Source organism: Scardinius erythrophthalmus (genome assembly GCF_964197995.2).
Source record: "Scardinius erythrophthalmus genome assembly, chromosome: 13".
Taxonomy (NCBI): Eukaryota; Metazoa; Chordata; class Actinopteri; order Cypriniformes; family Leuciscidae; genus Scardinius; species Scardinius erythrophthalmus.
The window spans coordinates 3,752,310-3,772,568 of NC_138233.1; the positions used below are offsets into that span (position 1 = coordinate 3,752,310).

The 20,259-nt window shown below is 37.0% G+C and overlaps 1 protein-coding gene across 2 annotated transcripts in view; it reads right to left on the reverse strand.

Annotated features, from left to right (window-relative positions):
- Positions 1 to 19,655, reverse strand: part of trpc3 (transient receptor potential cation channel, subfamily C, member 3) — a 51,140-nt gene extending 31,485 nt beyond the window's left edge. For both annotated transcript variants that reach the window (XM_081381936.1, XM_081381937.1), the window contains exons 1-4: positions 19,335 to 19,655; positions 10,357 to 11,122; positions 8,427 to 8,477; positions 4,863 to 5,048 (exon numbers count right to left, since the gene is read on the reverse strand). In XM_081381936.1, the coding sequence (XP_081238062.1) occupies positions 4,863 to 5,048; positions 8,427 to 8,477; positions 10,357 to 11,122; positions 19,335 to 19,486 (1,155 nt within the window). In that variant the 5' untranslated portion in view covers positions 19,487 to 19,655. The remainder of the gene's footprint in view (positions 1 to 4,862; positions 5,049 to 8,426; positions 8,478 to 10,356; positions 11,123 to 19,334) is intronic.
- Positions 19,656 to 20,259: the final 604 nt, after the last annotated feature.

Sequence of the window (20,259 nt, forward strand, 5' to 3'; positions counted from 1 at the left end):
CAATATAGTTTAAATCACATGAGAAGAATCACCAGACATTAGTGTAATTCACTAAACGATAAGATCATCAGCGTAGAGTCTGCGGCCTGTGGCGCTGCTTTCACTCCAGTCATTTGTAAAAAAGACGCCCTAAAGCTACAGCAAGAACCAGACTTTCCCATCTGATTCTCTGAGTGAGTGAGTGAGTGAGTGTGGCCTGAAGGGACAAACCGGCTCATTACAACACAACTATCACTGTCAAAACATCTCTTTCCACCCACAACCATCTTTCTACACCTTTAGAGATGGCTGATGGCTGTTAAAGTCTATGGGCTAGTTTCAGCCTGACGCAGTTATCATTTTCACGTCCTTTGTCATGTTGTTTAAATAGCAAATGCATTTGCGCCTATTTGTGCGCCCATGAGCTGCTAGTCTGAGAACGAGTGTGTGTTCTGGCGCATTGTTGGACCATTGTTATTTTGAGGAACTGAAATAGACTGAGCCATTGACCCACTGAACCCTGGACTAAAGTCAATAGCGCAGTATTTTTTTGTTATTTAAAGAGCGCATTAGTAATATGCACCAATAGGCGGGTCCACAACGCGCGTACACTTAAAAGATTAATATTGTATACATAAAGATATGGTGGAATCCGGCTTGTCCCGTAGATGGTCTACTTACGCTTTAACCTCACACACACACACACACACACACACACACACACGATCAGATCCGTTTGCGCTCTGGAGAAGCGTTCAGTCTTTCCGCTTGCAAATTCCTCCATGTAAATAGCGAATCCACCATGGCGTGAGCGAAACTGGCTTTTAAAGGGAATGGGAGATTAGACTCTGATTGGTTCATTGCACATTACGCCCAAAACACACTCATTACTCATAAAGAGAATAGGGACAAAACACACCCATTACTCATTAAGAGAATAGGGATGACCCTTTTAGACCATTTTTCCCGTCGTTAAACAAGCAGAAGTGGATTCGGACACTCCCTAAGTGCACTTGCACCGTGTGCTTTAGACCATGCGCTTAGATCCTTAAAATAGGGCCCTGTATGTCTGAGACAGCGCTGGTGTAAGTACTAAAGTTTCGTGCTAAGACGACAGATTCCCCCACCCAGCGAGAGAGATTAATGCTTGTTTTCTAAAACCTCAAACATTTAACTGCTACTGCTGTTTCCTGAATAATATCACAGTAAAGCCATGAAGCACGTGTTTAATTTCGGTACATGATTCACTGTCTCTCCTGGGATGTGTGCGTGAGGAAATAAGATGCGTTGGTCTTGTCAAAAGCAGCCGTTGAGGTTTGACGTTTCTTCGGATGAGTAAATGCTACTTGGAGCGAATCCAAACAACCTTGAAAAGGTTCCTGAGGTTTTGCCTTCCTCTCGGGTTACACTCACATAAAAATGGATTTCTCAACAGCCTGGCAAGGGTCCAATCTGATTGGCTGTGAATCAAGGCAGACGGGTTTCTATCGGCCTAACGGCGAATCCCTCACCACGCAATCGCTGAAACTGCACCAGAGAGGCACATTACATCTGCAAGACGAACTGAAGCTGCAGGTTTCTGTCTCTCATGCGGCGCACATCACTTCTGTACCTCGTACTAAAATAATTTGTCCAATTATTTAGACACAAACTGATTTTTTAGCTGCACAACCACTGAAACCTCTTAATGCTCAACATAAGATAAAAATCAATATAATAACTGAGCATCAAATCATCATATTAGAGTGATTTCTGAAGGATCATGTGACACTGAAGACTGGAGTAATGATGCTGAAATTTCAGCTTTCCATCACAGTAAAAAAATTATATTTTAAAGTATATTTAAATAGAAAACCATATATACAATATATATACCATATATACAATACAATATATTTAAATTGTAATAATATTTCACAGTGTTCCTGTTTTTTTCTGTATTTTTGATCAAATAATTGCAGCCTTGGTGAGCAGAAGAGACTTTCAAAAACATTAAAAATAGTAATGTTTCAAAACTTTTGACCCTTACTGTGTGTGTGTGTGTGTGTGTGTGTGTGTGTGTGTGTGTGTGTGTGTGTGTGTGTGTGTGTGTGTGTATGTATGTATGTATATATATATGAAAAGTTCAGATGCAAAAGCCTCTAAGTGCCATCTGAAATTTTCTTCTATATTGATCATTTTAATCAATCTCGTATATTTAAGTTTAGTAATTTCACTTAAATGACAATTAATAGGTAATTTGCATTGCCATTTAAGTGAAATTATTGAACTTAAATATACGAGCTTGATAAAAATGATCAATATAGAAGAAAATTTCAGATGGCACTTAGAGGCTTTTGCATCTGAACTTTTCATTTATATATATATATATATATATAATTCTCATTTATATATATATATATATATATATATAAATATATATAAAACTATAAATCCCCTAATCTAAATTGTATTTTATTCTTATTTGTTATTGTGACATTTAATCATGCCAATAAAACGCCACTTTAAATAGAACTGATTTTAACAAATAAATTGCATGACTTCCTTTTAGAGCTTTGTAAACTATACAATAATTATTAAAATATTTCTCTTTTTTTGATTCACACTGTTCTTTTTATAACCCAGCACACCAGAAAGAAGTAAAATAAGAATAAAATCAGTAAAAAGTGCAAAAAGATCGTAGTTATTGCAAATAATCACATTCAGAATAACTGTAACTGTGCATTGAGCTTTGCTCTCTGTGTTAAAATCGATTGCAGATTTAATTATTAACTTTACACGTCCCTTTAGTGGGCGGAATACTATAAAATACCATTTCTAGTATTTAAAGACATGTTAAAAGTAAGTTAGTAGCATGCTTTTTAAAATTGAAGAAATTTGAAGAACTTAATGATTGCTTGCTATATGATTCACCCAGTCGAATATTTATTTTTTAAAGTGACAATACAACCAGCCAGCAGAGTCATTCTCATTGAAAGTAAGCAATCGCTTCATGACTTTTAATTTAACACTTCTCAGGCATGAAGCGACCACTGAAGTAATCATCGTAATGCGGACGGCTGACTCTGAACTCATTTCCTAACGCGAGCCGGAGCCTCACACACTCCTCGTCCTCCTGGGAGCGTTTAGGGCTCTTGAAATCTCATCTTTAAATGACACTTTACGTCAGGCTGGCTGGGCGCTGACGCGTGCTGCTGTTAGCCTGATTAACACTTCATCCGATCACGTCCCGGAGAGTGTGTGTTAGCCTGTTTGGAGGAGTGGACAACGTGTGTGTCCGGTGATTAAACAAAACTAAGTCGGCACAGAGGATTAGTCACACTTCCACAATAAAACACATGTGATTAAAGTGTCTCTCTTTATCTACTTCTCGTCATTATATTCTCAGTGAATTTCAGACATCCTTCACCCAGGATTCCAGGGAAGGTTAATTGTGTCCTCGGAAGAAACTAGAGACCGATAAATCAAAGCAGCTGTGACAAACGCCAATCCTCGTCCTTCCTAAATAATGTTTCAGCAGCTTTTCATTAACACTTAGGCTATTACAAGGTTATTTTATAAATGCATATTGAGGTTAACAATCTATAGCGATGCATACTGTGATTATATGATGCAACATGATGTGTTATTATGAAAGCATGAGATTTACCCAATTATGCTACATTATATTTGCTTTGAACGTTTTTTTTGTGTGTGTGCATTGAACTTTGAATACACGTAAGGGTTCTGGAGCAAAATAAAGACAACACAAATTAATCATGCACATTTCTGTCAGAAATCATTTTGACAGTAAGTATTGTTTTCCTGTTAAAACCCCCATCTAAATATCCTTAAAAGTGAAGTGTAATCTCTGCATCATATTTGCTGTCAGCATTTTTTGTGCATTTATGAACATTGAATGCACATACGGCAGCAAAAAAAAAACCATAAAAATTGTAAAAGAAGTCTCTTCTGCTCACCAAGACTGCATTTATTTGATTAAAAATACAGTAAAAATATAGTGAAATATTAAAACTTAAAAAAAAATGTTTTCTATGTAAATATACAGTAAAGTGTAATTTATTCCTGTGATCAAAGCTGAATGTTCAGCATCATTACTCCAGTCTTCAGTGTCACATGATCCTTCAGAAATCACTCTAATATGAGGATTTGATGCTCAATTATTATCAGTTATTATTAGTACTTAATCATTAACAATGGTTCTTAATACTACCAATGTTAGAAACAGTTGTGCCGATTCATATTTTTGTGGAAACCATGATACTTTTTTTTCAGAATTCTTTAATGAATGGAAAATTAAAAAATAAATTTAATGTGTTCACATTTTTATATCGCCCCCAAACTTTCATTTTTAGCATTGATAATAATCATAAATGTTTCTTGATCATGAAATCATGATATTAGATTGATTTCTGAAGGATCATGTGACATTTGAAAGGTAAACTATCTTTTTTTGAGAATATTTAGAAACCTTTTATATCCTTTATTTCAAACTCTGATTTTAGTAATATAATGAATGAGGTAGAAGGAGATAAAATAGCTTGATTCCCAACATTTTCTTCCTACTAAATCATTAATCATTAATTAATTTACTGGTTTTCCTAAATTACCCCTTTTTACATCATAATTTGCTTCTCTTGTATACATGAGTATTTCCAACTCTTGTTAATGTATAGGTAGTTGAATTGACCTGTGCCTGTGTTTTTTTATTTATTATTATTGTTAATTTTTTATAATTTTTATTAATATTATGTAAAAGAGATATTTTACTTAATAATATTGTTGTAATATGCTGCCATAATTTTGTTACATCTCATAAAAAGTGTTAAATAAAAAAAGGTGTAGTGTTCCCTATGAATAGGCATGATTATACGGACACTTGCCTTCTTGACCTCGTATTTAATGGCCAGTTTGACTCGACTGAGCAGTGAGCGATGATGCTGGCCTTCCTCGAGCTCGGCCGATATATCTCCGTTCAGGATGGCCTCGACCTCCTCAGTGTCTCGGCACAGATCCAGAACGCCAACCACAAAGTCTTTACACTGCATAGACAGCTTTCTGTAGTCGTTCTGTGGAGAAGCAGAGAAAGAGCAGATCAGTTGTTTAGAAGAGGCCTATTATAACCTTTTACAAAGTCTATTGTTTTCGAGCTCTAGAACAGGTTTTCCTGCTTGAATGTTGATTATTTTCCTCATATTCTCCATTGTTGCAGCTCGTCTCTTCTCAGTCTGTCAGTAACGCTCTGGAGTGTGTTTCCCGTACAGCGCCGTAACTCGCTGCTTCACTATCATACTATGATGCATCGTTGAAGAAATTAACTAGCGAGTCACTGTTTCCCGAAACCATATTGACGCAAATTGGTCGTTCAACCACGTTGGTTAATGACGTCAAGCACGTGTGGAGTAATAGCTTCTTTTAATGAATCTGTTTGAGATCTAATTAATGCTAGATGTTTTGCTATAAATTACAGACATGACATCTGACGACTCATTTTTCTCAGTTGTTTTGCTTTATTTCCAGATTCAATCATAGGCTCGTTCTTACGTACTAGAGCTCGTTCGCACATGCGCACTCTTCGAAAACAACGCTTTAAATCTCTTGACAAACTAAAAGATGTAATTGACATTTGTATGTATTCTAAATAAAAGATACAGATTGCACTGAATGCTTATTTTTCTCCAGATCAGGATTTATTGAGTCCACATATCATGCAAACAAGAAACTCTTCTTCTAACCGCAGGAGATCTGTCGTTCCTAACACACAACTCTGCAATGCTGTTCGCGAATGTGGAAACGATGGTTTCGGGAAACACCGGCTCGTTGAACTACGCATATAATGACGGAACTTGCGAACATAGTTGGCTAACCCCCAGTTTACTTCCTGTCTCTATGAAGCCCCTCCTTCTGAAAAGCACACTGTGCTCTGATTGGTCGGCTGGATCAGTGTGTTGTGATTGGTCGAGCGCTTTGAGTGTGTTTGGGAAATGTCCCGCCCCTTCCCATAACCGCCAGTTTAACACACTCAACCAGGCCCCGCCCCTTTATTCTGCACATGAATTATTATAATGAGGAATATTGTGACGTGTTCGTTCCCGGAAGAAACTCAAGACTACAATGGAGGCGTTTAAGGAGTTCAGAAACACTGACACTGATATAGAGAAGAACTGTGTGACTTTGCAGAGATTTATCATGATCAAACAGCAACATTACACACTGAAGAAAGATAAACATGAGAAGAAAGCAGAATATCTCCTCTTTAAATGAATTCACCGTCCACAGGGGCCTTTCGGTTGAAAAGGCTGTCAGACTCAAACAAGCACTGCAACATCCGACTCAAGGGCTTCAACAGGAGATACATGTCAGAATCAATCAAACACGGTGCAAAAACAGCTGTTATAAGTTCTCTTGGAAAAAGAAAGAAAGAAATGTTCTGATCAACAAAATTTTTCCAAGACTTGCAATTTTTTCAAAGGGAACATGGTTCAGTTTGTGATAGTGATCACACTACATTTGTTGTTGGTTGTGGCTAAATTAAGGCGAGACACTACAGGTGAATAGGGTAAAATTGATGCTCAAAAGTTTTAGAAATTTGTATGTTTAATTATGCAAATTAGGCATTATCTCATTAAACATGCACGATTTTGCATATATTTTCGGTAGATAGATCTGAACATATGATAAAGCCAGGTGCAAAATCCTTTTTTCATTTTGTTTACACACAAGATGAAAAAAAAAAATTCTGAGGGATTTTAGGATATATGCTCTCATTACCTAGGAAATCTAAATATACTGTCCATAGCCTTAAAAAAAAAAAATCTCCATATTTTTTTTATTAAAATGTCACATAAATCAGGCCAGGAATGATTTATTAACAAATCCCATCTGAAAATATCTTCAGAATACTGCTAAGTGTATAACTGGAGAGTTTGGTGTACATTGGTGCTACATAAGCTGAGATGTCTGTATTGGAGAATGACAAAAAACTCATTTTGAGAAAACGGCAGTTAAAGGGGTGGTGTAATGCCCTTTTCACAGACGCAAAACAAATCTCTGATGTCCCCAGAGTGTGTGTGTGAAGTTTTAGCTCAAAATACCCCACAGATATTTTTATATAGCATGTTAAAATTGTCACTTTTTGAGGGTTAGCAAAAATGCACCGTTATTTGGTAAATTTCCTACCTTAAATATATAAAAAATAATAATTTGTGAGTGAATGCTGCACAATCGTGAACATAAATGAACAACTTTAAAGGAGATTTTCTCAATGTTTCGATTTTCTTGCACCCTCAGATTCCAGATTTATATCCAAATATTGTCCTATCCTAAGAAACCATACATCACTGGAACACTTATGTATTCAGCTTCCAGATGATGTATAAATCTCAATAAATAAAAAAATGACCCTTGTGACTGGTTTTGTGGTCCAGGGTTACATATGAGTGTGATCTCCCAGCATGCACTGCTGCTGAGGTTCTGTTTAAAACATGACATGCTGTGTGTTTTATTGTTCTCTGTGGGATTCATTTTACCTTCTCACACCACCAGGACGACAACAAACCTCTTATCAGCATGAGGAAAGCAATATAACTGACCATATGTTGAACCCAGACATCATGACGTTACCAAAGTGTGTATGATGAGTGTACAATAGCTGCGAAAATGTGACATTTATTTATTCAATACAGGACAGAAGGTAAAAGTGTACAGTACACCAAGAGCTGAAGCAATATTTTGGTGAATCTCACAAAAGAACATATCCAAAGTCACCAAATCAAAAGAAATAAACATATAAAATATACAGAAATCTTATAATTAAATAAATAATCATAAATTAATTCTAAATTCGCATTACTGTAATGCATTCAGATGTTTTACTTTTCATTTGATTCTCATACATTTAAATCTGCATAATGTTGTGCCACCTTTAAATATACTAAAATCACAAATTAATACTTGAAAATTCACAAAAGATCATTTTCAAACATTTTTTACTGTATTACGGTAATGAGATGTGCTCACAAATAGTATCAATTTTATTCATGCAAAATATATAATTTTTCATTTCTTTTGAAATATGACCTGTTCTAGACAGGCTTTTTGAGATTCAAACATGAATGCATTATTATTTATCTATCTATCAGTGTTTTTTGTGAATCAGTTAACACTGAATACACACATGAGATCTGCAGCAGAATAACATACGGCATAATTCATAATTCTGTCTGAAATAGAAGCTCTTGTACTGATACAGAGCTGAAGAGAAAGCTCGAAGTGAATCTCTGACTCGGCACTGATCGAAATCTACAGCGATTCAATTGTCCAGACTGACAGACAGACAAGCAGATACGCTGACAAGACAGTCTAACCTTGGCATAAAAGCTGAATCAGCAAGCATGAGTCACATTTACTGTTAGTCTGAGTTAGTGAATGTAGTCAAACATATTTACCAGAGTGAAGCCATTGTGCTGCGATGTCTCTTTATTACGGTTCTTTTTATCCTGTCGACGGCGGCAGCACACACACAAACATACACACACACCCAACAGAAGTTAAAATGCTGTTAAAATGGAGAGAGAGTTTGGGATGGAGAAGGAAATTCATGTTTAACACAACAAAATGCAGTTGGAGAGTGGCCACGTTCACACAGTTCAAATTATGACTCAGTTCAGTGAGGGAGTCATTTGTCATCTCTGAACGATTCACTGAATCTGATTTGGATCGAGATCTGTTTGACTGATTCATCTAGACAACTCAAAAGAGTCGTGTGTTTAAGAATCGGACATCACGGTAAAACATTAATATCTAAAAATAAAATAAAAGTTACTCGAATGTATTTAGTGTTTTAAGGTAGCCTACAGAATGCCATTCGTCTGTTGCGCAACAAAAATAAACGGTTTACAGACGCAGGGTTAGAATTTAATATTTTATTCGTATTTTATGCGACAGCAAAGGAAAAAACACTTTGCCTGCTGCGATAAATGCGATAAAAGTCAGAAGTGTCATTTCTTTGTGGGAATTGGAAAAAAATAGGCAACACAATATCATGGCAATGACACGTAACTATTTTATGTTTTGGTGAATTTGTGGCCGAAACCGTACGTTTTCCTACGAACTGCTGAAGCCCCGCCCCACCTTCAAGCTTATTTTTTCTAAAAATCACAAAAAACTCACAATGTTGACTATAACTTGCAATTCTCACTTTTTTCTCTCAATTGAGTATATATCTCGAAATTCTGACTTTTCTATTATAAATTACGAGTTATAAAGTTCAATTCTGAGGAAAAAAGACTCACATTTTTATCTCACATTTGACATAACACGCAATTCTGTTTTTATAACATACAAATGCGACTTTATATCATGCAATTCTGACTATATTTTGCAATTGCAAGTTTAGATCATGCAATTCTGAGGAAAAAAAAAGTCAAAATTGCGAGATAAAAAGTTGCAATTAGCTTATTTATTTTTTATTCATATTTTTTATTATATTTTATATTTATAAATACTGCGGGATCTTGCTGGCGGGAACGGGGCAACATTAGAAGGCGCGGGCGGGATCAGGAAAGAAATTAGCTTATTTTTAGAGGGAGCGGGAATAAAAAAAAAAGTACAAAAATAACTTTAAATAAACTAAAAACTATAAAGACATAAAAAAAACTAATAAAAATGACAAACAACAATTTTTTTTGTAAAAATAAAATATTAGCAAAAACTATTATAGTAGGCTATATCTTGCTATAACACTTGCGAACACGTTTTCACGACTGTCACTAGCTGTTTCCATCAACCTATTTTTAAGTGCATTTTGGGATATCGCATAAAAAAAAAAAAAAAACATGGATGGAAACAAATGTGCATAAATTAAAAAAAGCACATAAAAACGAATGCGCTCAATTGAGTGGCATAAGCTTTTTATCCAATAAGGAAGCATGTGCATAAACTATGATGGAAACACATTTACCGAATCAATTCCCCGATGCGCATCAAAAAAGACGTGACTTTTTCTTAGTGATATTTAGCTTCAATTTATCAGAAAGTGACGATTTTGTTCTCTTCGGATCACTGGATGGAAACGTTGCTTTATTCTTTTATTTTTATGCGATAATCCAAAGTTGCGCATAAGTTAAATTCGCAACTTTGTATGGAAACACAAGAGTGACTCCTATATTATTTTCATGCAACGCAATAATTTAAAAGATTCGCTCTTTTAATTAAAAAGTGGCTGTGACTCCCCAAAGCGTTGCTGTGTGTACGTGACCAATAAAACTATTATGCAGAATATTTAAGGAAAAATAAATATCAAAACATGATATTAAAGCAAAAAAATATGGTGCACATTTAAAAAAAAAAATCACCATGTTGGTCCAGTCCTCCTACCTTAAACTCCTTTTCGATGTTGGCGAGCTTGGCGAGCTCATTGCTCAGCTCCAGCGCGGTCAGTACGGGATCCTCGCTGGATAAAGAGAGATACGCCGGGCTAGCGAGTCCACGATACGCGTTTATCCTCGACCGCGAGTGGCTGAACGCGTCTTTTCTCTGCTTCTCCGTGCACTCAGCACACTTGCAGAAGTAGTCGTGTGGTCGCTCGATCCTGGCGCCTTTCATTAGTAGCATGTGCACCACTTCGTATTTCTGGCAGTGTGCGGCTAAGATGATCGGAGTGATATCGGGCGAGAACCGCGTGCCGTCCTCGTCGTACGAGTAGAAGTCGTCGTCCTGCAACTCGCAGGGGCTTCGGGTCAATCGTTCGCTGCTCGCGAATGACGGATGTCCCAGAATGGCCTCCACGATTCGTATGTAACCTTTGGAAATGGCTAACAGGAGGGCATCCCCGACACGGGCCAGGTTGTCTCGTCGCAGGAGAAGCTCGGTGACCTCTAGGTGTTCGTTACCCACGGCTAATTGCAGTCCGTTCTGTCCCATGTAGTCCACGCAGTTCACGTTGAGCGTGGATGATTCTTCTAGCATCTTTCGGACCACTGGGATGTTCCCGTACTCCGCTGCGTCTAGAAAGCGTTCCTCTTCTGCAGTGAGACTGCTTCCCCGAGCGTTGAACATGAACGCCGGTCCGCGAATCGCCTGGCGTCGACCCTTCTCTCGCGTTAGGGTCATCCTGCGATGGGGGAAAGCATCCGAGGATTTCCTGCAGAGTGAAAAACAAGTATTTATACCTTGTGTGCATTACGATCAAGTCAAGTCAGCTTTGTTTATATAGCGCTTTTTACAATACAGATTGTATCAAAGCAGAGTTAAATAATGCAACAAAGTTGGTTTCTAGAAGAAAATAAGATTAAAGACGCATCTCTTTAGCATAGCATTCATCTCACCTTATAGAGTTATATCAGATCAAATGCACATGATTATTCTTGCTTAATGCTAATTATTTTCTATTTGCTTCTCTGTTTTATCTTGGGATGCTCATCCTGAGGTAACGAGAGAGTATGTCAGCTCCAGTCTGGATCCAGCCTCTTATGAAGACTTCAGATGACCAACACCTGTGACGAGATGACGCCAAACCCCGCGAAGACTTCAGATGATGCCAACTCTGAATCAACATGCACCAATGCTACATTTTTCTAAATTGCATGATCATTTGTTAACAAACAAGTATTCATGACTTCAATGAGCTCATTGCTTCTGCATTAAATTATTACATTGTTTAAATTAATACCTTTTTCGCTAACTGTGATTTTGAATATGTATATTTCTGAAATGCATAACTTATAGACAGTGACCTCTGATAACAGATCACTCTAAATTGTAATGCGGACTCGTGCATTTTCTGTAAAGCTGCTTTGAAATTATGTGTATTGTGAAAAGCGCTATACAAATATATGTGAATTAAATTGAATTGAAAATAGTGTCACAGTCCAACATAAGTTCAGCTCTCATATAATGGTGTCAACGCAGGCAGATCAATAATATTGTTGAATATTAAATTAAATGTTTTCAACTAAGCAAGCCAAAGGCGGAACCAGAGAAAAAAAACCTTGGGAGAAACCAGTCGCTCAGTTCTCTGGCCAACGAACGAACCGTGTGTGATTATGATTCAGGCAGCATTACAGGTCAGAAGTCAGATTTGATCAGAACATTCAGAATATTCAATCCAGTTCCATATAGTTGACAATCAGACCCTATACGCTCATCCAAATGGGAGTGCACGTATAGTCGCTTGGCTAAACCTCACGTCACTCTTCATCCAACATGTTGAGTGTCTCTCAGAGTGAGAGAGATGAGAAGTGGCGTGTCGTCAGAGACGTGATCCCACAGGGATGCAAAGCTGAGGTGATTCGGGTCGGACGGTCCTGCTGAAGGCGAGATCGCCCTCTGGCTTTTAATAGCTTTTTAATGAAACGCAACAGATGCCACGTTCAGACAACAGGTGGAGTGACGTCTGTGCGGAAATCCAGCTGACTCACATTTAGTAAGCACTCGAGGGGAACAGAACAGGCAACAGTGAATACTTATTACAGTATTAAAGTCCCCCTGTGGTGAAAATCAAGCTTTTAATGTTGTTTATGTGTCTATGTGGTGTTTTTAATGTGCTTTAAGACAAACCATGTGTAAATTCATAAGTCGACACCATTGCTGAGTAGACAGTCTCAAAAACACACTTTGAAATCGCTGGTGTTTCTGACGTCACAAACTACCTTGTAACCAATCAGATCAACGTGTGATCGTCAACGAGTGGATCTCTGAGCTGAGTGAGTGAGTGGAGGCGGGGCTCATTTGCATATTCATAGAACAACGCATACTAAATGAGGCAAGGGTGTCGAGTTACATTTAAATGTCATTTTGGTGGTGAAAGATGAGTTAAGGAATAAAATTATTGACAACAGGGGGACTTTAAAAGTTATTGAGCCTGTGGGCTTTCGGCTAGTTGACAAACTCCTGACATCTTGAGACATACATCATGGTGAAAGCTGCAGGTTTGAATGCAGTCAGTCGAATCCTATACTTTCCTCTCTACAGTCTATATCATACAAAGTCTAAAAAACATCCTAAACATTTGGGGAATTGGTTGGGAGTTGGGAATTTGGTCCTAGAACTCTCCTATTTATTACACGTTTATTCTGAAAGGGTTTCCACACCTTTTGATCAATGAATTTCCATGACTTTTCCCAGTAATTCTGTGCTTTTAAACTCCCTAAATCTCAGAGAATCCGCCAACACTGTGTCCTGAGCCTCAATCATGATGAAACTAATAAAACACATTACACCACAAACACACTTCAACACAGTATAATCCTTCAAAACAAAGCACACAGTGCCAACAAATCTCATGAACACATTAAAAAAGAATCAGAAATGAAAAGCCGAAAGAATGTTATCGATGTTATTGTTCTCTTATAAATAAATAAATATAACATTCAAGACATCAAACAAAAGTGTATCTACTGCATGCTTTTCCTGGAGATTCCAATATTGTAAAAAACTGACATTGGGATATTTAGTTTTTCTGCTATATATAATGCGATATTAAAAATAAGAATTAATAATTCTAGAATGATTTAGGTGATTTTTTTGCGAATCTGCATAGAAAATAATAAACAAATTACAAGCATAGATAAATACAAATTAAACTGCTTTAGTTTTTCAGGTAAATCTAACAGTATTCAGAATCAGACACAGAAATTTAATTATCAAATGTAAAATAACACTGCATAGTCTTCACTGTATAAATTAAATATAAATAAAAAGCTTATATTTTGTTGTTTGGTTAACATTAATGACACAGACAGCATCAGGTTTATTAGGCTGCTGTCACTTTAAGAGCAAATACACCGGATCTAATGATATGCATCCATTTTCTTTCTCAATAGTTTATGTTTAGCCATAAGCGGCTGTGTTTACGAACATGCATTACGTATTTTGTGTGCATGTGTCCTTAAAGTACAAACAGACGTGAAAGAGCACAGGATTCGGTGTTCAGGGCGTGTTCTAGATTGAGTTCTCTTTCGCGTCTTCTTCCACTGAAATGGTTTAAAATCACTTGAATGTTTAAAGGGGTGGTGTAATGCACTTTTCACAAGATGTAAAATAAGTCTATGATGTCCCCAGAGTGTGTGTGTGAAGTTTTAGCTCAAAATACCCCACAGATATTTTTATATAGCATGTTAAAGTTGTCACTTTTTGAGGGTGAGCAAAAACGCACAGTTTTGTGTCTGTTCCTTTAAATGCAAATGAGCTCCTGCTCCCGGCACAGTGGGCGGAGCTTCAAGAGCTTGTGTCCTTTTACCTCACACACACATGCACTGAAAATTTCAAAAACTTTTAGCCTTTTATGTTCAAACCGGAGTCAGAAAGATGGAGAGACTCGAGAAGAAGTGACAATATGTAGACAACATTTCTGAATGGTTAGTTGGTGAATTTATGTAGCTTATGTGTAGTTATCTTCTAGTCATTGATTAGCATATTCGTCATGATAATCTATAAATCGCATTCTCGGAGGCGGGGTTTATGTAAACTTTAGGGTTGGTGATGTCACTAACCCGGGAGGAATGTGGTGTAGTCTCTACCAGCCGTTTGTTGTAGTCCTTAAAAAGCGATTTCTGTAAAAGCAAATATCTCCCTTTGCTTTGAACTTTGAGCGTTGTAACTTTGCAGATGTTGTTTATGATCAAACAGCAACACTACACACTAACTAAAGTTAGAAAAGTCAAATCATAATCAACCACCCCTTTAAAGCTGCACTGGGTAATTTTTAAGTTGATTCTTAGCAAAAAACACTTTGTTCTTTCAAAATATGTGCTCATTAATGTGTAATTACTTCCACCAACTAATCAAGTATTCTCGTAAGTGTAGAATCTGCCATTCAGAATACATACGAGCGAGTCACTCGATAGCGGCAGCCATGTTGCGCCTCCATCTTGAAAATACATGTGCCAAAGAGGGACATACCTAGAAATTCAAGCTTCCCCTTTTGCGCTTTTACACTCAGTGGCACCGTGACGAACGCGAGGGGGAGATTACTCGCGACTGCCGGCAGATTTGAAAACCTGTTGAAGATGGAGGATCACGCGATTCTCGCGGACATGTAACAGAGTCGCCAAGGAAGCGAAAGAGAGAATTAAAACGATAACGCGACAGGAAAATCAACAAGCCCAAAGTCAATACTGAAGTGGCTCATGAGGAGCAAGGATTTTAAAAGGAAGTTTAAACACTTTCTTCTCGACAAATCAGCCTATTTGTGTAAATTCAAAGTTTTATAGTTGCTTGGATAACTATAGCATCTATAGCACTATAATCTTGGAATAATACGGCCACTGTAGGAGTTAAAGCGCCCTCGGAATGGGAGGGGCTGGAAAGTAATATTCAGTTGGTAGTCAAATACAATTTCACCGCTAGATGGGAGAAAATCTTTCACAGTGTGCCTTTAAGCTGACCGGACAATCAAGCTACTACAATCCCTATACTTGACATCCACATCAACGATATATCGTACAGCCCTAATAGAATGAGTTTGTTTAATTTAAAGGCTGAATTTGGACCCGGTCTTCAGGATTTACTTGAGCAGGGTAATTGATTTCACACAGCTCAGGTCACGTCATGAGAGGCAGAGGAGAAGCGTTCAGCTGGAAATCTGCGGCTCAAACTCTACCATGATTCAATAAACGCAGAGCCCTAAAACCCCTGGACTCTAGCAGACAACCGAAAACCACTTTATCTGCTCTGGAGAGAAGTTTGAGTGAACTTCCTTCTGCGTGCAACCTCATCAAAACTATTAAATAACAAGTATGGGAATTATGTAATGACCAAATGTAGTGAGAAACAAAGAAAAACTCTCTTACATTTGAGCTTACTTTAAAAAAATATATATTTACATTACATGCATTCAACGTATATATCAATTCATGAATTCCCTGGGAATCGAATCAAACCCATGACCTTGGCATTTTCTTGAGCTATACACTTTACTTTATTGACCGCCTTTTTAGATTAATTAGATTTGTGCATATGGTTCAATTTATACTTTAAGGTGCGCCAGGACAGTTTTCTTCATGAAGACAGAATGTTGTTTTTAGGTTTGCAGAATGTTGTGAGAACATTCAGTGTTTGTTTAATGAACATACACTCTCAAAAATGTGCTATAATAATTGAAATGGTCAAATATTGGCTAATTAATGGTCCTGTTTGACAGGCTACAGTATATTGTTTACTGAATATTAATATCAGACATAGATGATCTGTTTTGAGGAATTTTTGTTGCAATTTCATATCATCTAATACGAATGCTTTCCTAAGGATGATGATGATCTTGCTGTAAAAGGTGACACATGGTAAAAGCAAATTGGAGCAAAGAAATCAGAAATTCTGAGTTGAATCACATTTATGGAGAAAGAGAGGAAAAAGTGAGCTGAAGCTATTTCTACTCCTTTCATTAAAACACCCTCTCCGTTATGGTGAAAAATGGATCGATTGATGTAAATTATGCAGCTCGTTGTTAATCATGTGCAAAAGTGAGAGTTAAACGTGTCTGCTATGTATATATGATCACACACAGCAATGCTTCACACAGACACACATCGCCAAGGCCTGTCATTCTGCAGCTCTGTTTTACTCAGAAACAACACGCAGATCAACATCTGTGGGCATTTCAGAGTCTGGACAGCATGTGCACAGAAGCACATCCACCGTTAATGAAAGCATCACTCACACAAATGCTCATTCTGACTCGCTGATGTATTGAAAGACCAGTTCCAGATCTGAATTCATTCATTATCATGTCAATCCTGAAAAGCACGTCAACACAGAGGTCATAAATCAAAGACAGCCGTCGTACTTCTTTAGTGGCCAAATCGATCACTATATCATCACTATATACCCATCACGAGTACTTGAACTTCTGTGCCACAGACATGAGCAGGACCTCAAATGTTGTGCTATATTTTCTAATTGATCAAGAAGACTTCATAAATCCCAACTTTTGCACAATAAAACATGCTTATGAGAAAATATAACAATCTCTTTTCAGCTTTTCAGGTTTGAGCTCCTGTAAAAAATATTAGTTTAATTAATTTTATAAATATTTTAATGTTCAACAGAGCCGCCTTAACCTAATATTAGGCCCCGGGGCTGAGAGGTTTTGTAGGCCCCCCATCCCCTCGATTTATTGAGTCTCATTTTAAAAAAAGTGTAATATCTAGGTAATCTACATCACAGTTGGAGAAATTTCAACTTTATGCAAATGAGAAGCGATTTTCGTGAGCGACAACCAATAGGAAAGAAGTCTTTCAGTGGAGCTCACGTCACCGTCTCGAGTGCAGGCAAGACAGAAGAGTTCTGGGGCGATTTCACTGTTTTATATGATTTGACTGTAACTAACCACAAACATGGATATAATAAAATGATGCATGGAAAAGAAACTGTCGACAGTCTCAGTGAGTTTAATTCATACATTTATAGTTCGAGTGTTGTAGTTTTATGATGCAAGTTTAGCACTGCTGCAGTTCATTTTACAGTTTCCCCTGCATTATGTTGAAAATTGATTATTTGTAAAATTCGGATGACGTTTTAGTAATTTATGACAGTATGAGTGAGTTTGATTTGTAGATTGATCGATCGTTAATCTAGTAAATGATTTAATCCACTGAACACTGCTGTGGCGATATAAAAACAGCATGCTGTTTCTTTTGAGCCTAATTCCTAATCAAATTAAAATAATATAGTTGTATCACTTGTGATGGTGTTTTGTATAGATGTGGCCAGACGTGCAGTCTACCAATAGCATTAGAGCGACAGCACTACCAACGCCCACAAGCGACTTCACAGTATTGAGACTAGCGACATACAGCGACAAAATCGCTGGCGGTGTGAACGGGGCTTATGGGGCCACAAGGGTCACTCAATCAGCAGACATGTGACGTGCGATTAGAGTGATTGACAGAAAACATGACAAGTTACAAAACAATATGACCTTTTCAGCTCATTATGAACCTGAACATGGGAGGCCCCTGAACTTGGGAGGCCCCTGGGCTTCAGCACAGGTAAGCCCGTGCATTAATGCGGCCTTGTCAACAGTGGACATATCTGAATTGCATTTCATTTTACAAACATGAGCTGGTAAAATGTGTACTGTGCCTTGATAAAATCAATATTTGTGCATTTATCTATGTCATGCATGTAGGATCAGCATGCTTTTATATGACTGAAGTTTGACTCATACTAAAACCACATGTTTTGAAAGAGTCAAATAAAGCACTTGAAGGAAGCCATGCATGACCTGGAGCTGTCAAAGATCTTACTGGATAAACACGCACATTTAAATGCAAATGCAAACATGCATGACGTTTAATAGAACTGTCTGGTGGTGGAAATGAGATTCAAAACATTGTAGGAGTAAAATGGCTTTTTTGTCGTGTTTTCATAATTTGACAAAATTGCATCTAAGGCTTACTGTATGTATTGCATTTTCTAATCGTTTTTGCTTAATTTGACAAAATTGCATCTTGATTGGAAACGATGCACAATGAAAATATTGTTCGAGAGATATTTACCCTCACACATCACACTTTTGATTATCTTTTGAAAAGACTATTATTTTCATTGTGATGGAAATTATACAGGCTAGTTTTTAAGAAACTGCAATAAATAATTTGTACACAATAAATACTGACATGGTTGATGTTTATTTCACTTTTTGTTTACATTATGATTATGATCTAAAAATAGGATATATATACACACATATATATATATATATATATATATACACATGTATATATATATATATACACATGTATATATATATATATATATATATATATATATATATATATATATAAAATAACATTTATATGATGGACTTTCGTATTTTTAACGATTGAGAGATTTTGAAAGACTTAATTTATTAATAAATAGCTTTTCGCATAATGACCTCATCGAGACGGAAGATTTGGTCAGATTTAGCTAGATTTAGTAAATCCACACAAGTTCATTAATCTTCAGAGGGCAAATTACCATCCGCTAGGTGGCGCTTTAAGGTTTATGTCACAGCTTTTAAATTAGAAAATAAAAATAAAATATATTTTAAGACTTCGTTTAACATTTTAACGTCATTTCTACATTTGTTAATGTGTCATGTTATTAATGAAAAACTACTTAGGGAGGGAAATAAGCAACATATGAAAAGTATTTAATGTATTTTAATTAGAAATCACTTCAGGTTTTATGTTAATAAAACGTAATATTTTACGTTAATATTTTACTCATAGAAACACAGCCTATTTAATCTCATTTCTTTGACTTTTCATATTATTAAAATGAATTATTGTGCCTTTTTCACGCGTTGTGCGTCATTCCAGTCAGCGCAGAGAGCTTCGCGTGAGTTTGTGGAGTTGTGTGAACACACTCACATGTTGTGTCGGTAATATCCCGCCGAAGAGTCTCTGGTCGTCAGGTGATGTGCGTCCACTCCGCCGTTCTCCTCTTTCCAGCACTGCTCATCTTCATCCTCAGAAAACGACACTCTTTTCTGGTATTTGGATCCTCTGGCTTTCATGGACATGCAGAGAGTGAGTCTACTCCGCGGGACTCCAGTGTGACACACACTGACTGCAGGAGATGCTCTTTCTCTGAGTGAGCGAATCCAGCATCAGCATCCAGCGTGCGCGCGAGTGAGTGCGTGCGCGTGCGCGTGTGAGCGACAGGAGAACAGCACCAGCCCCGCCCACATCATTCAATCAACAGCCCTCGTTATTATTAACAAGACGAGGTCAAAGGGTAATCAAGGCACTGTCAAATCAATTATCAATTAGGCTTTTGTGTGAGTGCTTAGTATTATGGCAAAGCATACTAAAGATGAGAGTGCTTTTCATTACGCTCAACAGTGTAGTTGGTTAGTCAAAAATCTGCTAATATGAATGAAGTGTGCGCCATTTCGTGCAAAAGTTTGATTTTGATAATGCTATATGTAGTTTTGGTTGCAGTGCGATATATAATTAGGTATTTTGCAGTTTGGGTGTGTGGTTTTGTGAATTGTGTTAAGTAGGCTATTTTGATTAAACCAGCCTAGTTTGCAAAATTGTGTGTTAGCAATTGGAAAAAACTCTAAGTTCACCATTTGAATTAAACATTTCCAAGAATTTGACTAAATAAAATGTTATAAAATAAACACTATTATTTAAAATATTAGCGTTTATTACATATGTCACTATAAAATATAAATCTTTAATAATACATAATCCAACATATGTATATATATATATGTGTGTGTGTGTGTGTGTGTGTGTGTGTGTGTGTGTGTGTGTGTGTGTGTGTGTCTATTGTTTTATTGCAAAT